Source organism: Mixophyes fleayi, chromosome 2 (assembly GCF_038048845.1).
Source record: "Mixophyes fleayi isolate aMixFle1 chromosome 2, aMixFle1.hap1, whole genome shotgun sequence".
Taxonomy (NCBI): Eukaryota; Metazoa; Chordata; class Amphibia; order Anura; family Limnodynastidae; genus Mixophyes; species Mixophyes fleayi.
This window is the reverse complement of record NC_134403.1, coordinates 201,828,831-201,847,753: the sequence shown is the minus strand read 5'-3', so window position 1 is coordinate 201,847,753 and position 18,923 is coordinate 201,828,831. Positions and strand designations below refer to the sequence as shown.

The window sequence follows — 18,923 nt, the reverse complement described above, 5'->3', positions numbered from 1 at the left end:
TTGCAGCCATAGCAATAATTCACTATAATAAGCCTCCAAAATGGTAATTCCAGAAGTATGACTACAGTAGTACTAATCTAACCATTAACAAGCCACCAATATTGGTGTACAGTAATATTGCAACAATAACAGTAATGGCCATTACTAAGCCACCCGCTGTAGTAGTTGTGACCAACAGTATGCCTCCAGTACTAGTAATGCCCTGTAATAGGTCATTGGTGTTTTGTGCGCAGTACCATGAATAGCTGTGACTGTAATACAGTAATAAGCCATCATTATAGACAATAAGTACTTGCCACGCTGCTTCAGCTAGTTCTCTGCCTTCTCTGTCCTCCCTGCTGCCCCAGCCTCTTTGTCTCATGTCACTTGATGGAATGTGAAAAGTTTGTCTGATTAACTTTACATTGATCAGCCACAGAAGCTAAACTGAGCTTGGTAGTATGTACTGAACATCATGAGAAGTGTCATGACTGATGACAGACAGTAATGCTACCAAACAGCACACTCTTAAAAATGATGCATTTTAGAGAGGGAGAGGGAAACCATGTTGCTTCCTGGAATCAGAGCTATACAGAATGACTGCATTCGAACCACAGTTTGGGCTCCAGTGGTTTGGTCACATATATTCCCAAGGGAAGCTTCTGGTTAGTTTTTAGAGCATTGACCATAATAGTTTTACCTTGTATAAGAATTTTGCATTGTTTAGCACATTTTTTTTTCTGTACTTTTTGGCTAGTTATTTTCGTTCTTAGCCTAAAGTTGTTCTTTGGTTTAGAAGGTTAAGCTTACGTTACTTTAGAAGCTTTAGCTTTCTTATGTAGCCAACATATTTAACCATGAGTAGAAACAATCTTACTAGTATTTCTAGTGTATTGCTCTGAAACTTTGTTTTATTTCTTGGTTGCTAAAACAGGTTTAATTCCACCCATAAGCCATTGCAAATGCTTGTTTTATTTACCTATGTGCAACTGTTGCTAATAAACTTTTTGAGGATTTTAGGACTGCACGTTATACCCAGGTGCTTCATGTATATGTGGTCTACCCTAATGCTCATGCTTTTAAAATAGTCACACCCCATGACTCAGTAACTTGTAGAACCACCTTCAGTAGCAACAACTTGAAATAATCATTTTCTGAGTTCACTAGTGTATTACATTATATATGAGGAATTGTGGGCCAACACTTCCAGTTCATCAAAATTTTTAGGGCATTTATGTGGTAAACCACCAAACATAGCACTGTGCATGAAGACCAAATAACTTTACCTTGGAGGTTTTTGTTCAGAAGTTTTCTATTCAGATGCAAGTTGGAAAATCTAAGCCATACTGCAATGGTGTGTGTTTTGTTTTCCTTTTTCAAGCAAAGGGGCTTCTCCTTTCTACTCTTCCACAGAAGTCAGTCTTTTTCTAATGTTACTCATGAGCTTCTAAATGTTTTTTGGTGTAAAAGAATGGACTTCAAAGTTTGGAAATGATCTTTCTAGACAGATTAGCAACAAATTCGTCTGACAATATTGCAAATATCTCTTCTCCTTAGCTAGTGGCTGACATCTGGTTAAATAGCTACTTTAATTTAGAAGCAGTTTTCACACCTTTTCACTGTTTAATCAGATGAGATTAGAATTTGAGGACTAGATTCTGTTTGGATTCTATTTTACATGTGATACTTTATAAAATACATTTGCAGTACTTTTTTGGCACAAGTGTTTCAAATACTGTGATAAGAAAACATTTCTTTAAATGGTAGGAAGTTAACTTTTTCGATCCTGCTATTGGGGGACACTGAGAAACATTGGGGTATAGTAGGTGGTGTAGGAGTATGGCACTTTAAGGTTAACCTATTTGAACATACACTCCCATCTGCGATCGAACTCTGTTTAGTTAAAGTGCTCAGGAGGTAGGGCATTTTATTTTTGGTCTCCTGTCCACTTTATTTTTTATGCATTGCAGGGACTCTTGTTTACCCGAGGAGTGAATAGCGTAGGGGCTGCCTTCGCTCCAGGTTCATGCAGGTGTTGTGCAGCCTCTGGGCTTCCCTCACCCCAGTGGCATCCGTTGTGTGGTGGGGGGTTTTCACACACTTTGTGGCTGAGAGTGAAGCTTTCAGCCACTCCACTCAGTCGCATTGCTTACCATCCCCCTAGCATCGAACAGTCCCTTCACAGCAGGGTATCTCTCTACAGGGGGAAAACCGTGAGAATGACTCCTTTATGGAGTAAGCATCACCAGCAGTCAAACTAAGCAGGGAGGAGCACCAGAGGCAGGCACTGTCAGCTACTACGGTTAGTAGCCTGATATATTATGCAGCAAGCACCTGGACCACCAATATACACAACTGAGATCGGCTCAACCATGGAGGCAGCCATTAATAGGTGGGCATTGCTGAGGGTAGGGATATACTCTTCCTTAGATTGTTTGTGTGGGCTCTCCCTCACCGAAGAGGCCATTTTACCCAGTAGCAGTACAGAAATACCCTGACTGCAGGAGTCTGTTAAATGAGAGAGTGCTCCCAATGTGGATTCTTCTGTTGCTCGCCTCACTACAACCACCATTATTCCTGTTCAGGGTACGCTTTCCCTCAGATAGTGAATTATTTTTTTTCTACATTCAGCATATGTTACAGTAGGAAGTTTGTTTCAACCAAATATGGTCACTTTCAGACCTGAGTAGAACAATTGACTAAGGGCCTTCAAGACAGCGTGCTTATAGCGGACTTATTGGTTTTGGTGTAGCATATTCAGGATACTTCTTACTTGTAACAGACGGCATCTAAGGAAGCCTGACCCGCAGACTTTCTGTGCTTATTATTACTGCCCACCGTTTGCTGTGGTTGCACTCTTGGTTCGCAGATGCGAACTCAAAGCGTATCTTAGAATCTTTGCCTTTTAATGGGGCTTCTCTGTTTGGTTCCGAATTGGAACAGACCATCCAGGTGGCCACTGGTGAAAAAAGTTGTTTTCTACCTGTCGGCACTGCTAAACCAAAGCAGCCCAGGGTTTGGTCCTTTTGTACCTTTGCCAGGTTGAGAGGGATGCACTCTAGAGGGCAGTCCTTTTCCTCAAGGCAGGGTTCACACAGAGGTTGGGTAACCGGTAGGCGTGGTGCGCCCAAGCAATGGGACAAAGCTGTGGCCTGACTGTTCACTTCACCTCATCCGTATGGTTGGGGACAGTGTTCTGCTTTTTCAGGACCAGGCCTAGACTTCAGATGTCTGGGTGCAGGTTATTGTGACAAGTGTATGTTATTGACTTGATCAAAATGCCTCTGTGCAGGTTCATCACAGGTCTACCTCACTATGCTCTCAAGAGACTGGCGCTCCAGGAGAATATTTGGATTCCAGCGTGGGAAGAGTTTGGTGTAAAACCCTAGTTTTAATACTAGATGGTTCAGTCCGCCTATTCCTGAACCTCAAAACTCTCAACTAGAGTTCAGGTGAGATTATTCAGGATGGAGTTGAGTTCTGTCATTGCAGGAATGGAACAGGGGGAATTTCTGTCATCGCTCAACATAAAAGATGCTTATGTTCCAATATGGGAGGGGCATCAATCTATTCTTTGTTTTGCCATCTGCAGTGAGCACCATTAATTCAGGGCTTAACCCTGGGACTCTCTTCTGCTCCAAGGGTGTTCACCAAAATAATGGCAGTGATGGCGGAGTCTCCTGCGTTCTCAGGGAGTCACTATCATGCCCTATTTTGGATAACCTCCTGTTGACAGTGCAGTCAGAATCTCTTCTGCAACACACTGAGCTGACTATTTGTTTTCTGGAAACTCCCGGCTGGTTTCTAAATCTACCCAAATCCGCTTTGTTTCCAGTGCAGCAGATGTGTTTTCTGGGTCTCAACTTCGACAGTGCCTCAGGGGGTTCCTCACAGAAAACGAGATTATTTCTTTACTGCACAAGACCAAGGGGTAAATTTTATCAAGCTGTGGTTTTGAAAAAGTGGAGACGTTGCCTATAACAACCAATCAGATTCTAGCTGTCATTTTGTACTAAATGGTAACTAGAATCAAATTGTTGCTATAGGCAACATCTACACTTTTTGAAACCTGCAGCTTTATAAATTTACCCTCGGGTCTCTTCAGAAGAGAAGTCAGTCCTCCACTGCATGAAATTGCTTGGGTCCATGGTATTAGTGCTCGAGGCTGTTTCCTTCTTGTAATTTCATTCACAACCACTTCAGAGAGAGCTCCTCTAGAAATGGTCCAGGTCTACCCTTGGCATGTGGACAAGCAGATCAGAACGCTGTCAACAGCATAGTGGTTAACCAGAACAAATATGGAGAAGGGTCATTCCTTCCACTCGTTGGTTGGGGTGTGGGTATCAGTCTGATCTGACTCCAAGGCCTCTGGTCTTTCCTGGAATCCTGACCGGGAAGCCGCACAGTGCCATGGCACTGCAAGAAGCAGTAAACATTGTGTTCCCATGATTTCGGCCATATTAATCCCAAGGGTGGAGAATTTGGAGGCATATTACCTAAGCCACAACAGGATCCACCCCAGGGAATGGTTGCTTTACGAGGAGTGCGTTGCCATTCTGTTTCAGCGTTGTGGTCAACCAGAGATTGACCTCATGGCGTCTAGTTTGACCTTCCGAGTCCCCCTCTCTGGGGGACTTGGAAGTCCAGAGATTCGAGAGCGTCACAGAATAGTCATGACACCAATGCAAGGCTTCGTCTGGTATACCAATTTCCCTCCGCTACCCATGAGTCCCGCGGTGCTCAAATAACTCCTGCAATTCTGGTAGTTCCCGATTGGCCACACAGAACGTGGTACTCGGACATTCTCGAGATGGTGGTCTGTACATAGTTCCTGTTGCTGCTTAGTCTAGATCTTCTGGTTCAGGGTCCTTGTTGCTACCACGCTTACATCTGGCTTTGACGGCTTGATTTCAGAGACACCAATTCTTCTTGCCCAGGGGTTCTCGCGCACCCTTATGGTGACCTCAATTTGCAGAGGAAAGGGTTTCCTAGCCTTAATATTTACAGGATGTGAAAGGCTTACGTACTCTGGTGTGAGAATCTGGGTTTTCACATTTCTCCTTTTAGTCTTCCCCCGCCTGCTTTACTTATTGCTGGAGGGTTTGAATAAGGGGCTACTCCTTTCTTCCTTAAAACTGCAGATTTTCAGCATTTACTGCTGAAAAAAAAGCAGAAACTGGCATTTTGGCGGGATGTTCAAACCTTTCTGCAGGGTGTTCTGCTCCCTTTTGTACATCTGCTTGAATCGTGGGATTCTAATCTGATACTCACGGCTCACTAATTTTGAGCCTTTGCACCAGGTTGATATCAATTATGTGACTTGAAATGGCAAGAAATGCCTTCCATCTGCTCGTCAGGTGTCTGAGTTAGGGACGCTGTGCTGTATTTCCCCCTTTTCTGGTCTTCCATCCGGACAGGGCTGTGCTGAGCACAAAACCATTCTTTGTGGTTTCATCAAAACCAGGAGATTGACATTCCGGTGTTCTGTCCTGTATTCAGGTATTCTCATGACACTTTGCTTCTTTTGGATGTGGTTGGGGCCCTTTCGTGCTATGTGGACCGGATGGCCTCTTCGCAAGACCATTGACATCCTGTATAATGTTCGCAAATAGGGTTGGTCTGTCTCTAAGCAATCAATTCCTCGCTGACTTGCGTCAACTATTTGCTTGGCTTATGTCCAGGCTGCTAGGCCTGTGCTGGTTGCTTTAAAAATTCACATTAATTTACAGGGCTGTTAGTGCCTCATGGGTGCTGTTATGGGGCTTCTCCGACCAATTGTCAGTCTGCGATGTGGTCATCTGTCAAGACCTTGACATTATACAAGTTGCAAGGCTTTGTATATCTGGATGCTAGTTTTGGGCATAAGGTGTTGTGCGCTGGCAGCTGTTTCAGAGGAATCCCTCCCTTAGGGGTAGTTTTGGTATGTCCCCCATTGGCAGGAAAGAGAGAAGAGTGGTTTTCTTTTTTTTCTGACCAGAAAATCCATTTCTCTCCCTCCATTGAGGGACACTGCACACCTTCCCCTTGCTCTAATTGTTGGTGTTTTGAAGTTACATTTTTTTTTTTCTTCTTTTGTGACGGCTGGCTGGCCCTCTGTTCTGAACTTGGTTATGCAAACATTAAGTTTGATCTCCGATGGGAGGCCATACTCTGCCTACTATACCCCAGTGTTTCGCAGTGTTCCCCATTGTAGTCAGTGAAATGGATTTTACGGTGAGTAAAAATCCCTTTTTTTTTTTTTTTTTTTTTATATAGAATAGAATGTTCAAATCCAGTGTTTTTTGCATTCATTTCTGGTAATATTTGTATTAACTGTCTTTCTGTTCTGTTTGTATTTCAGGCCTTCTCAGTATTTTTTGTGTGTGTGGCATTCACATCGGATATAATATGTCTCCTATTTATACCAGTGCAATGGCTATTTTTTGCAGCCAGTACCTATGTTTGGGTACAGTATGTTTGGCATACAGGTAAGCAATTATATATTTCATGGTATATGCAAATGTGAAGACTTTGGGCATAGGTTTTTGTTTTTTCTTTTTGTAATCGCCCGTTTATAGTGCTTACTTTGCAGTTGCTTTTATACTGTTTTCCATCCAAAGTAGTGAAAATGTAAAATTGTTAAACTATAAGCCTGACTTTCTGCTGCTTGGCTTCTGGGGTGACCAACACACTTCAGAATTTAATATAATTTTTGGATGAAATAACATTTCATGTAATCTCACTAATCATGCCAATCTTACCCATGTTTCTTACATTATTTGTAACTACCAAAATAAACAGTGTATTAAAAGTACTTTGGGCCACCATGAGTTGCAAGTACACCTTTAATCTACCATGGCATAGTTTCTACCATAGTTTTGAGCTCTCCTAAAGAGATGCAACACCATTCCGCCATGTAGAATTCCATCAGATGAACATTTAGTCACTAGATGTGGGAAATGCTTTCATATCCTACTCCAGAATGTCTAACATTTGCCACTAGTTAATGTCTTCTCTACATACTGCCATACCAACATCTTAACCAGTGTTCCTTGTGAAATATCAGCAAGACGAGCATTCATCACTGTAGCTCCTGTTCAATATATCTCGACATTCACACTTTATTTTACGGTTTCATTATCTAGCCATTCTAAGCACCGTATTGGTCATTTAGACTTGCTCATGCTTTTTCTGACCCCAAGTATGAACTGATATGAACTATCTCCAGAGCAATTATTTACTGAATGGTTTCACTCATTCTGGCAGTTATCTGCATGTGCATGCATTGGACAACTGTTTCAAAAGCTTAAATATGTTTTAATGTCTATTAACAAGGGTGTATTACTTCCATGTGTGGTCTGTTGCTTCCCGTATGGAGGTCACGTTTATTAAACACTTTCACTGTGCCTCTGATGTTTTGTCTGTGAATATGAGCATATGGGAAAAATAACTGCATTGCTTACCGTGAGAAAAATAGGTCATGCACCATCATAAATGTTTCATTCCTTAATATTAAATGTGCCTAAAGATCAGTGCTCCCTAAGTATATTTTGTGTCTGACTGGTGTGTGCACCATGCTAAAAGCAACAAAATACATATGTAAGAAATGTGCATTTTAAGAGCATAGTTATAGTTGAAAAGTTTCTGCATCTTAGAACTACTGTGCTCTGTAATATGCAGCGCTAAGTGAATAGTTCACCATTTAATCAGAACTTCCAGTTAGAATTCCATTTTTTACATATGGTATAATTCTGTACAACCTACCCATTGACTAGCCTAATATCCTACAGGTATTGCAGCAGTGTTTCATTGCTGTATGAAGGCTGACTATTATGATACCCAAAATGATGTCTATCACTAATCAAAGACCAAAAGGTGATACAAGTAATTGAAGTGATAAACTAATGCAGACTGCACATTTGCAAGGGTTTGGCTTTGTAAAGTGTTAACAAAAATGAATTGGACTTATTTTTTGTTATTGATACTTAAATTGCTACTGTACAATTAGGTTTAGTACTTAATGCAAAGCACTTATGTTGAGGATTACATTTACCTTTCAAAAGGAATTGGAACTAATTTATATTATTGCTTTATTTTATTGCCTATATTTATCCTTTGCTTAGGGGAATCTCCTTTTTGGCACTTTTCTGTTTGTAAACTAGCTTATCTTGTGTGAAATCTCCTTTGTTTTAGACACTTTTTTTTTTTTATTTCCATTTGGGATTTTGCATGTGAGTGTAATACTAGAGTTGAGAAAAAAGCGAGTATACCACCAGCAAGAGCAAACTCTCATCCTCATGTATATTCACATGCTCATTAACCTATTTGTAGGCTCAACATATACACATGGAGCAATGTTTTTCAATGAACTCATATTGCAAGAAATTTAAATATTCCAAGTTGTTCACAACTAGCTTAAATACTAATGTCACAAGATATCATTCTATCATGCCTATATAGGCTGTTGTGGCAAGGTGTATTTGGATTTTTTATCTTGTAATGCACGTGATTTTCCCCCTCCTTTTTTCTTTTTTTCAGTGAGATACCTCTTTGTTTTTTTCCCTTCAATCTCTCCATTACCTAATTTGAATGTTGCTATGGATTTTTTAAGGAAGATACTGTAACACATTTGTATAAATGGAAATCTAATCTAATTTGAATGTTTATGAAAGTGATATGATAGAGGGGGATTTTCATCTAGTTACTCACTACATAACAAAAATTAGAGGGGGATGGGCTTGCCACTTATATAAAACAAAAAACAATGAACCCCTTTTTGATTTAACTATCCTGGCTCGCCTCTTTTTGAGAGGAGCTTGAAACAATCAATCAATTAGTTTAGTGTATTTTGGGTCAGTAAAGCAAACAATCTGTGGGTTAGAATGTTTCTCCTTTTTTTAAATCTAAGTAATAACTACTAGATGACACATCCTTACCTTATGGACGGCTCTACCGATGGGAGCTGAACTCATGAAGGAAGCGCTTATATTACGTTTTACAAATGATTGGGAGAGGTGGCAGGGCAATACTTGATTAAATAATTCATGCAAATAATTAGGTACAGTTTGTTTTGAGATGACATATACAATTTCGCTAAATTTCTGCTCTATCCATTGCACTGAATTAACTGAGCATTTTGCTTGTATAACTTCTATTCAAACTTATTCTTGTTGTACAATCCATTTCTTTTTTTTTTTTTCTTTACACAGAAAGAGGAGTGTGTTTACCTACAGTCTCGCTGTGGATACTATTTGTATATATCGAAGCAGCAATTAGGTTTAAAGATCTGAAGAATTTTCATGTAGATCTATGTCGTCCATTTGCTGCACATTGGTAAAATTTTTCCTATAACCTTTTCATATTTTTATTTTCTTGTTTGACTATAGGAAGTGAAAGTATTTTAACTGTTCTGCTGTCTGGTGAAAATAATAAATCACATTGCTTACCAAGTTGGTGTTACATGTGTTTAAAATATGCTTTTCCAGAAAAATATGGTGTTCTTGCCTAGTAACATCTAGCTTTCAGCTGATAACAGTTTTTGTCACATGGGAGTCACATCAGCTGCTAGAACACTTCTGCTATGTATCATTTGTTTGCAATGCATTTCATTGATGAGCTGTACCAAGAAAAATAGCTTCTTGCATGTGTATTAGCCCATGGTATTTGTATATACATGAGGGAGGTTTTTGTAGGAGTGAGTGCCCAATTTAAAAAATAGGTTAACATTTTGTATGATTATTTGTCTCAAATATTTTTGTCTTTTTTGTTTACAGTATTGGGTATCCTGTAGTCACTTTGGGCTTCGGGTTCAAAAGCTACGTAAGTTATAAAATGCGGTTAAGAAAACAGAAAGAGGTACAAAAGGAAAATGAGTTTTATATGCAGCTCCTGCAGCAGGCACTGCCCCCAGAACAGCAGATGTTACAGAGACAAGAAAGGGAAGCAGAGGAAGGTTGGTACTTTTTAAAACTGCTCATGCCATACATATCTAGAGTACATGTAACTATATCTAAGTTTTATATATGGGGAATTGTATAGTGTTTAAAAATATTCTAAACAGAACCGTAAGGCAGCTAACTACCTTTTGGCCTTTGTTAACATTTACTGTATTGAATCTCAGACATGATCTCGGACATGAACTTGCTAGCTTCACTTAATGGTGTATGCGTAGTCAGGGCATCTTAACTTTGACATTAGTAACTTTCTTTTTCATACTACAGCAGCCAAGGGTTTATCAGAAATGGATTCTTCAATACTGTTACAGCACAACGGACTCTCATCAAATAAAAAGATTTCCAGCACATTACCAGAGTTGGAATATAAAGAAAAGGGCAAAGACAAGGATGTGAAAAGACACAATTTAGGGATTAATAATAACATCCTGCAGCCTACAGACTCTAAAATACAGGAGATAGAATATATGGAGAATCATATCAACAGTAAGCGACTGAATAATGACTTGGGGAGCACGGAGAACCTCTTAAAAGAGGACACGTGCACAACTTCCTCTAAGAACTACAAGAATACCACAGGGACAGCTAATTCATCTCCTCGGAGCCACAGCTCGTCTAATGGGAGTATTCCCTCTTCAGTGTCCAATAAGAATGACAAGAAGAAATGCACTAGTAAAAGCCCAAGCACGCACAAAGATCCTATGGAGAACTGTATCCCAAACAACCAGCTTAGCAAACCAGATACTTTAGTAAGGTGAGTGACTTTGCAAGTCACATAATGGGGAAAGTGGTGTTATAAGTATCAAATTATGACTTGGTATGATTTTCTGTAACATTAATTTTTCAGTTGGTTAGCTTGTGCATAAATGACATTCTTGGAGTTCTTCATTTCAATGAATGAAAAAATGTAAATGCTTCCTATAATTCACAAAAGGTCTTGAGGGGATAGTTGTGGAAATAATTCCAAAAGGTCTATAGCATGACTGTCTGCCGGACTTTGCTAAGACATGCTTTCAGTTAAAGATCTTAAATCTGTGGTATGAGTAGGTAAGGGAAATAGACGAGGTAGGTTGCAAGAAAGTTATTTGAAGTTGATAGGTTGATTGAAGTGATAAAGGGAAGTGTCAATTTGAGAAGGTCTAAGGGTATTGAGGCCTGGTTCAGAGGTCATGTGTAGGCCAGCCTCCCATATTGATTAAAGGGCTGAACAAATGGTAGGAGTAAAAAGATGGACAGAGATGTGCTTGGTCTTGGGAAAATAGAAAGTGTGTACCTTGATTATAATTTAGTCCAGAGAGAGGCCTTGTGTTTTCTGTAGTCATTAGGGATTACCGCAACACTCCTGTTCATCTTGACCCTGTTAACCTTCTACCCCTCTAACACTTCAGTCATCATTAATGCCTCCTTTCTGCATCAATCAATAAACACTTTTTTTTTTTTTTTTTTTTATATCCTTCCTTATTAACATGCTATATCATTAATTCCTTTCATTAATCCCTAACTCACCACCATGCTGCTCCTCTCAATTTACTGAGGGGAACCCATATTTTCTCCTCGAAGTACAATGCGGAGAGGAAATGATCTGATTGTCTCCTCTTTGGGCAAGTTTCAATTTGGTGTTCTAGTATTCCAGGCAGTGTGCATGGAATTCTAGGGCATCAATTAAATATAGCAGGGAGTATATTACTGAACTCTGCTGAGCCTTCTGAGCTCAGACTGACACAGCAGCACTAGGAGAGGATCAATTGTAAATATTCACACATCCAAGATTTGGGCGCCTTGGTGACCAGGTCATACCCCTCATCTCTGCGGAATTGTTTTTTAACTCCCCTTTTTAATTTGCTTCACTTCCTGTATCCCCCTTCTGTGCATCAATTCAGCCAGTTCTCTTTAACGCTGTCTCTCTTTGCCTGCCACCAACTATGCATTTCCTGTAGTGCTTTATCAAATTCACTAAATCACACTCTCTTTCTTGTTGTATTCTATTTCATCCTTGGTACACCAATCGTACTAAAAACATCCATGAATCTTCCATGGAGAACACTCATGTCTAAAAGCTATCCGTGACTTCCTGCTTGGCATTGTTGTAGAAAAGGCCTCTCATCTCAGACTTCTTACATCTATATACATTTGTTACAATCCAGAACCACTTGTTTACTGTCATTTCCTACTACTTAAATTACAAAGTTGGACAGAATATTAATAAATCACTGTCCAATAATTAATGCCTCTGTCACTACATCCTCACTTTTTTTCCTGTGATGTTGAATCCTCAGGCATCATTCTCATACTTGGGTCTAAACACCAACTTGTCTAGTCTACAGATACTATGGCCTTTTTAAAGAGCCTAAAAACTAAGCTCTCACTAGCAAGGCCTTGTCTACCCTATATCTTGCATCTGCACCTCATTCACCAACAACATATGTTGTGGTCTGTTTTTTTATGAATCCTTTGTTTCTCATATGATTTGTTATACTGACTGCCTGGCGCTGTATATTTATGTGTGAAGCTTTGCAGATGATCAAGTTAATCTTTAAGCCATACATGTCTAGTGAACACTTTGATATAGTGGTCTTTGCTGTTTAAAGATAGATTATCAGTTTCCAAATCTGAAGGTTTATATGATTTTTCCAAAAAAGATTTTTATTTGCTTTTACTTTTTTCCAACTACTGTACTACTATCTACATCATGCTAGAAGTTTGTATTCTGCTAGGTCATAGATACTGGTTCAGGTTCCAGCTCTGTTCCTGGGAACTGTGATACTTCATTTGAAAGTTATACTAGGCTACGTTAGATTTATAGGTGCTGGCTGGCAAGATGATATTCAGGACCTCACTAGGTTTTTCTACCCATATATTCAGTTTAAAAGCAGTGTCCAAGACCCAAAAGTAACATTTCATGACCACATTTCAGAAACTGGAAGCTGTTAGAGGTATGTTAAATGTAATCATATTGCCAAAATCCTAATGTCACTCCTCTTCATGAGACTAGTCAAGGAATTTCTCAGTCAAATAGGTAAAACATTTACCGAAAGGCTTGTCTTGTAATTGCCATCACCCAGGAGTCTCTGGTAGGGGTGGGGGAGGAGTTTAGCTTACATCTGGATCAACACTATTAAATAACATGTTAATTTACTATTTTCAGCCTCCATATGTAACTAGGACACAGTAGTTTGTTTTAAAGTCTGCTTCATAATTTGTGTAGTCGAATTTCCTGTCCATCTTTGGAAACCTACAAAGGGAGTCTCCCAATAAAAACTTACTCAGCTTTACAGTGTATTTACACATTCTGTTGCGTATACTCAAATTTTATTTTGTTGGCTTAAACTCTTACTTAACAATCTGCACAACATTAATACTGTTCCTTTTAATGACTAGTTTCCAGTCAGGCCATCACTGCTTCAACAATTTACACAGTACCAAAGTATTTTATTAAAGGTGTTTGTATGTTTGATTAAACGTTCTCAATCTTTTTTTCTAGGTTGGAACAAGATGTAAAGAAATTAAAAGCAGATTTGCAGGGCAGCAGACAGATTGAACAGGATCTGCGCAGTCAGATCAGTGTACTATCTAGCACAGAGCGGGGAATTCGAAACGAAATAGGGCAGCTCAGACAGGAAAATGAGCTGCTGCAAAATAAGTAAGTCTTCTCATAAGAAAGTGCATGTGTTTTTTTTTTTTTTTTTTTGTTTTCTTCCATTTGAATTTGGACACTTTATTAGGAAAAAAAAAAACATTTCATTTGTGTTATCTCAGGTTGCATAATGCTGTTCAAATGAAACAGAAAGACAAGCAGACAATCAGTCAGCTGGAGAAAAAGCTCAAAGCAGAGCAGGAAGCTCGAGCATTTGTAGAGAAGCAGCTTATGGAGGAGAAAAAAAGGAAGAAATTAGAAGAAGCCACAGCAGCAAGAGCAGTTGCATTTGCTGCAGCAAACAGGTATCACATGTGAGAACTCAGTGTGGTTGTTCACCCCCCCACATTGTATGACGCAAAGTTACTGATATTTTTTTTCTCCATCAGAGGTGAATGTACAGAAACATTGAGAAGTCGGATCAGAGATTTAGAGAGTGAATGTAAAAAGTTGTCGATCGACATGAAACTAAAAGAAGACCAGATAAGAGAACTGGAGTTAAAAGTTCAGGTATTGTATCTTTTAAATATCTTAGGGTGTGGTGGCTTGCAGGGACCCACCATTGCTCCCAAGGTTGCGCACATCAATTTCAAGTGAGTTTAAGGAGCACTGCTTGCCAAATTTCAATGGTTTGATTTTTACTAAAACTACAGCAAGGGATTGCAGCTTTTTAAACAAATGATTAAATAATGATTAACTAAGAACCCTCAAACATGTAATATAGAACTGAAAATGTTGCAGCTGTGTTAGACATAGAAGGGGAACACAAACTAGACACAAAACACCTAGTGGATGTGATTTTAAAGAACAACCCTCTTGTTGAGTTCCTTCAAATGTTGTATGTGTAGTTTCCTGTGATTTAGCATACAACACAGAAAATAAAATTAACAAAACACATCCTAACTAGTCTACTTATCTAACCTAGTTGCTAGTAGCAGCATTTAGTAAGATCGTGTGAGCCATTGAAATCACGAAACCATCGACTATCAAGATTGCAAGTTAAAACAACATTGCTAATGGTCTTATTTCCATCTAGATAGTGTCAAACTTGTAACAAAGGATGTGTACTTTTAAGATATAACCTATATTGCTATCCTAGTACTCTTTGAAATATAGTTTTTAGGGACTTAACCGTTTTAAGTTTACCTGACTCACCCTAAACTACCCACTAGGTCTGTTTCTGGGCTGTACATTTGATATTGGCTTAGCTGGATTGCACATATTTCTTTGCATGTAAATGTTCCGTATTCTTTGTGTGTAAAACATCAGAAATGCACAGTAAAAACCCTGGAAGTGTAGCCGAAGCACTGTGTGATCACACGGGCACATGCCTTTAAATTACCCTACTTAAGAAGTCCACTGTTCTAGGGATGCCAGCATAGAGCACATTTCTTTCGCACTATCTACATTTACATTAACTGTACTAATCTAGCTTGCAGTGCCTTCTAGTATTAGCTTCAATATTACTGGCTTGCACTATACAGTCATAGCTACAAGTTTTGAAAATGACACAAGTATTGGTTTTCACAAAGTTTGCTGCTTCAACGTTAAACCTTCTTGTCAGATGTTGCTATGGTATACTGAACTAAAATTACAAGCATTTCATAAGTGTTAAAGGCTTTTATTGACCATTATATTAAGTTTATGTAAAGAGTCAATATTTGCAGTGTTGGCCCATCTTTTTGAAGACCTCTGCAATGCGCCGTGGATGCTGTCACTTCTGGGCCACATAATGACTGACTGGCTGCCTATTCTGGCTCTATCAATGCTTGAAGTTTGTCAGAATTTGTGGATTTTTGTTTGTCCATCCGCCTCTTGAGGTTTGACCCAAAGTTCTCAATGGGATTAAGGTTTGGGGAGTTTCCTGGCTATGGACCCACAATTTTGATGTTTTGATCCCCGAGCCACTTAGTTATTACCTTTTGCCTTATGGCAAGGTGCTCCATCATGCTGGAAAAGGCATTGTTCGTCACCTAACTGTTCTTGGATAGTAGGGAGAAGTTGCTCTTGGAGGATGTTTTGGTACCATTCTTTTTTCTTGGCTGTGTTCTTGGGCAAAATTGTGAGTGAGCCCACTCCCAAGCAACCCACACTTGAATGGTCTCGGGATGCTTTACTGTTTGCATGACACAGGACTGATGGTAGCGCTCACCTTTCCTTCTCTGGGCAAGCTTTTTCCCAGATGCCCCAAACAATCTGAAAAGGGGGTTCATCAGAGAAAATGACTTTACCCCAGTCCTCAGCAGGCCCAATCCCTGTACCTTTTGCAGAATATCAGGCTCTCCCTGATGTTTTTCATGGAGAGAGATGGTTTCTTTGCTGGCCTTCTTTACATCCTCCCAAAGTCTTTGCCTCACTGTGCGTGCAGATGCACTCATACCGGTCTGCTGCCATTCCTGAGCAAGCTCTGCACTGGTGGTGCCCCAATCCTGCAGCTGAAGCAACTATAGGAGACTGTCTTGGCGCTTGCTGGATGTTCTTGGGCGCACTGAAGCCTTCTTCACAACTATTGAACCTCCATTCTTGAAGTTCTTCATGATCTGAAAAATGGTTGATTTGAGTGCAATCTTACTAGCAGCAATATCCTTGCCTGTGAAGCCCTTTTTGTGCAAAGCAATGATGACTGCACATGTTTCCTTGCAGGTAACCATGGTTAAGAGGAAGAACAATGATTTCAAGCAAAACCCTCCTTGTTTTTTAAAGCTTCCAGTCTGCTGTTCTAACTCAATCAGTATGACTGAATGATCTCCAGCCTTGTCCTCGTCAACACTCATCTTTATTAACAAGCGAATCACTGACCTGATGTCAGCTGGTCCTTTTGTGGAAGGGCTGAAATGTAGTGGAAATGTTGTTTTTGGGACAAAGTTCATTGTCATGGCAAAGAGGGACTTTGAAATTAATTGCAGTTTCTGATCACTCTTCATGACATTCTGGAGTATATGCAAATTGACGACATAAAAACTCAAGCAGCAGACTTTGTGAAAAATATTTGTGTCATTTTCAATACCTTTTGGTCATGACTGTACAAGTATAGTAATGTCTTGTTGTACACACTGTTTAATATACTGCACTGCTTTAAAACCTCTACTGCATTCTCTATTTCAGGAGCTGCGAAAATACAAAGAAAACGAAAAAGATACAGAAGTGTTAATGTCTGCACTTTCAGCCATGCAGGATAAAACACAGCACTTAGAAAATAGCCTCAGCGCAGAAACCAGAATCAAGTTGGACTTGTTCTCTGCACTAGGTGATGCAAAAAGACAGCTGGAGATTGCTCAAGGTAACTGGTACTTTACTACATTTATAATGTCTCATTGCTACATTCCATTATCAATTAATATTACAAAATACTGGGTGTAAAATAACAGACATAATAAATATATAGTGTGTATATAATTTTATATTTTTTATTTCTTTTTAACAAGCTTTTATTTTTTTTCTTTCCTAGGACAAATACTTCAGAAAGATCAAGAAATCAAAGACCTCAAACAGAAGATTGCAGAAGTAATGGCTGTAATGCCCAGCATCACATACACTGCAGGGACAAGTACCCTCAGCCCTGTTTCCCCACACTACTCTTCCAAGTTTGTGGAGACTAACTCATCTGGACTGGACCCCAATGCATCAGTTTACCAGCCACTTAAGAAATGAATGCCAACTGCCATCAGCCCGCCCAATCCCCCATCATTTTTGTTTGACTGGAGTCAACATGCAAAAGCATCTGTTGAAATTAAAGATGGAATTATATTACAAGAACTGTATTTGTTGTAATTTAAAATGAAAAAGCAAAGCTGAAAGCTCCATGTTGCGATAGGATGAGCGCAGTGTTTGGTTTGTTTGTTTTTTTTGTTTTGTTTTTTCATTTGGACTTTTTTTTTTTTTTTAAATAAACCTCACAGAATTTTGCAGTTCATCTTTTAGCAATTACACATGATTCATTTCAGTTTAAATAATTGCCCACCATTTTATTGTTCATCTGTAGCTGCAGTCCTTTTGGTCACTAAGGAATTTTATAAATCTCAAACTGTCTTAAAGGGAACAGCTGGCTTTTTTGTTTCTTGTCCCATCCCCCTTCCCCCACTGTATGCAGAGTGGGTGATTGAACACTATACATAAAATGTAGACAAATATGACTCACAAATTTTCAATGGTTTCCACAAAAACTGCACTGTTTGTTTTCCATTCACCCTTTTATAAACATGGGACATACTTTTCTGTCTTCACAAAAAAAACTACAATGTAGTTGAGGAAATTGGAGGGTACCACAATTAGTTACAACACTCATTGCAAAACTGGTCCCTTTGTTTCTTCTTCCAGGGTATCTACTTCATTTGGGTTAATCAGCTGCCATTTCCAACCATAAATATGGTTTTATTTTATTAAACCACAAAAACAAATGCTATTAACAAAATATAACGCTTAAGGATCAGGTTGTAGTATGAACACGTTTTCAGATGGCCATCATGGTATTTTTTGAACATTGCAGTCTGAAAGGGCTTCTTAGATGTGTATTTGCCAAAAGAGCACCACCTTGCATTATTCCTTTTTAAACACATTGGAATACAAGTCTATGATAATATAAGTCTATGAAAACAAAAGGCCTGTAGATAAAACAGTTTAAGTTGTGCTATGTTCTAGAGGTTTAAGCCAAATTGCAGCCATTTGACAATAAGTAGGCACTTTTAAGATGACCTCTTCATGTCTTCATTATTTTTTTTTAAATGCGTATTGCTGTGTTATGTTAAACAAAATGCATTTGAACATTTAGGAAAAATTGAAATTGTGTTTGTTTATAATGACCCATTACACAACCCCCCTCTTTCAGGGGCAAATGCAGGATTTGTAGATTGGGGTTTCCACACCATGCCACCAGTGAGCGTGACCAGCATGCATGGGTTCATGGCTATAATTTTAGACAGTGCTTTGCTGCTCTCCAACTCTTCTTATCCCCATAATATACATGGGCAATCCTGCGTGCACTACTGTTAGGTGTACGCAGCTCTCCCTTTTCAAGCAGAGCCGTGTGATGCAGGGGCAGGTTCTAGCCACCTCAATTATACAGTGCCCCAGGCTTGGAGGGGGTTTTTTCCAGGCACTAGGAACCCCCCCCGCCCCCCATCCCCTCTGTTTGCCTATGCCTTCTATAGTTTCATAGCCAGCTGATATCAGTTGTAATGATCCACAGATAACATCTAGGAAATGGCTAGAGTGTAATGTACTGCAGACTTTAAGAAGCTTATCGCAAATGTATTGATTCCAATACATGGAAAGTTAATTTTTAACAGGTAGAAACACTCCTTCGCCAAATGTAACCTACTCATTAGTCGTACAGCTCTTTTATCATTACTCCACTTGATAAGGTGCCAATGTTTTAAAGT

At 39.4% G+C, this 18,923-nt stretch overlaps 1 protein-coding gene across 1 annotated transcript in view; it reads left to right on the top strand.

Moving 5' to 3' along the window:
* MACO1 (macoilin 1) overlaps window positions 1-17,458 on the top strand; it is a 31,780-nt gene extending 14,322 nt beyond the window's left edge. Inside the window, exons 3-11 of the mRNA XM_075195347.1 lie at window positions 6,320-6,446; window positions 9,168-9,291; window positions 9,732-9,910; window positions 10,179-10,665; window positions 13,393-13,551; window positions 13,668-13,850; window positions 13,935-14,055; window positions 16,651-16,825; window positions 16,994-17,458. Coding sequence (XP_075051448.1) covers window positions 6,320-6,446; window positions 9,168-9,291; window positions 9,732-9,910; window positions 10,179-10,665; window positions 13,393-13,551; window positions 13,668-13,850; window positions 13,935-14,055; window positions 16,651-16,825; window positions 16,994-17,196 — 1,758 coding nt within the window. The 3' untranslated portion in view covers window positions 17,197-17,458. The remainder of the gene's footprint in view (window positions 1-6,319; window positions 6,447-9,167; window positions 9,292-9,731; window positions 9,911-10,178; window positions 10,666-13,392; window positions 13,552-13,667; window positions 13,851-13,934; window positions 14,056-16,650; window positions 16,826-16,993) is intronic.
* The last annotated feature ends 1,465 nt before the right edge of the window (window positions 17,459-18,923 follow it).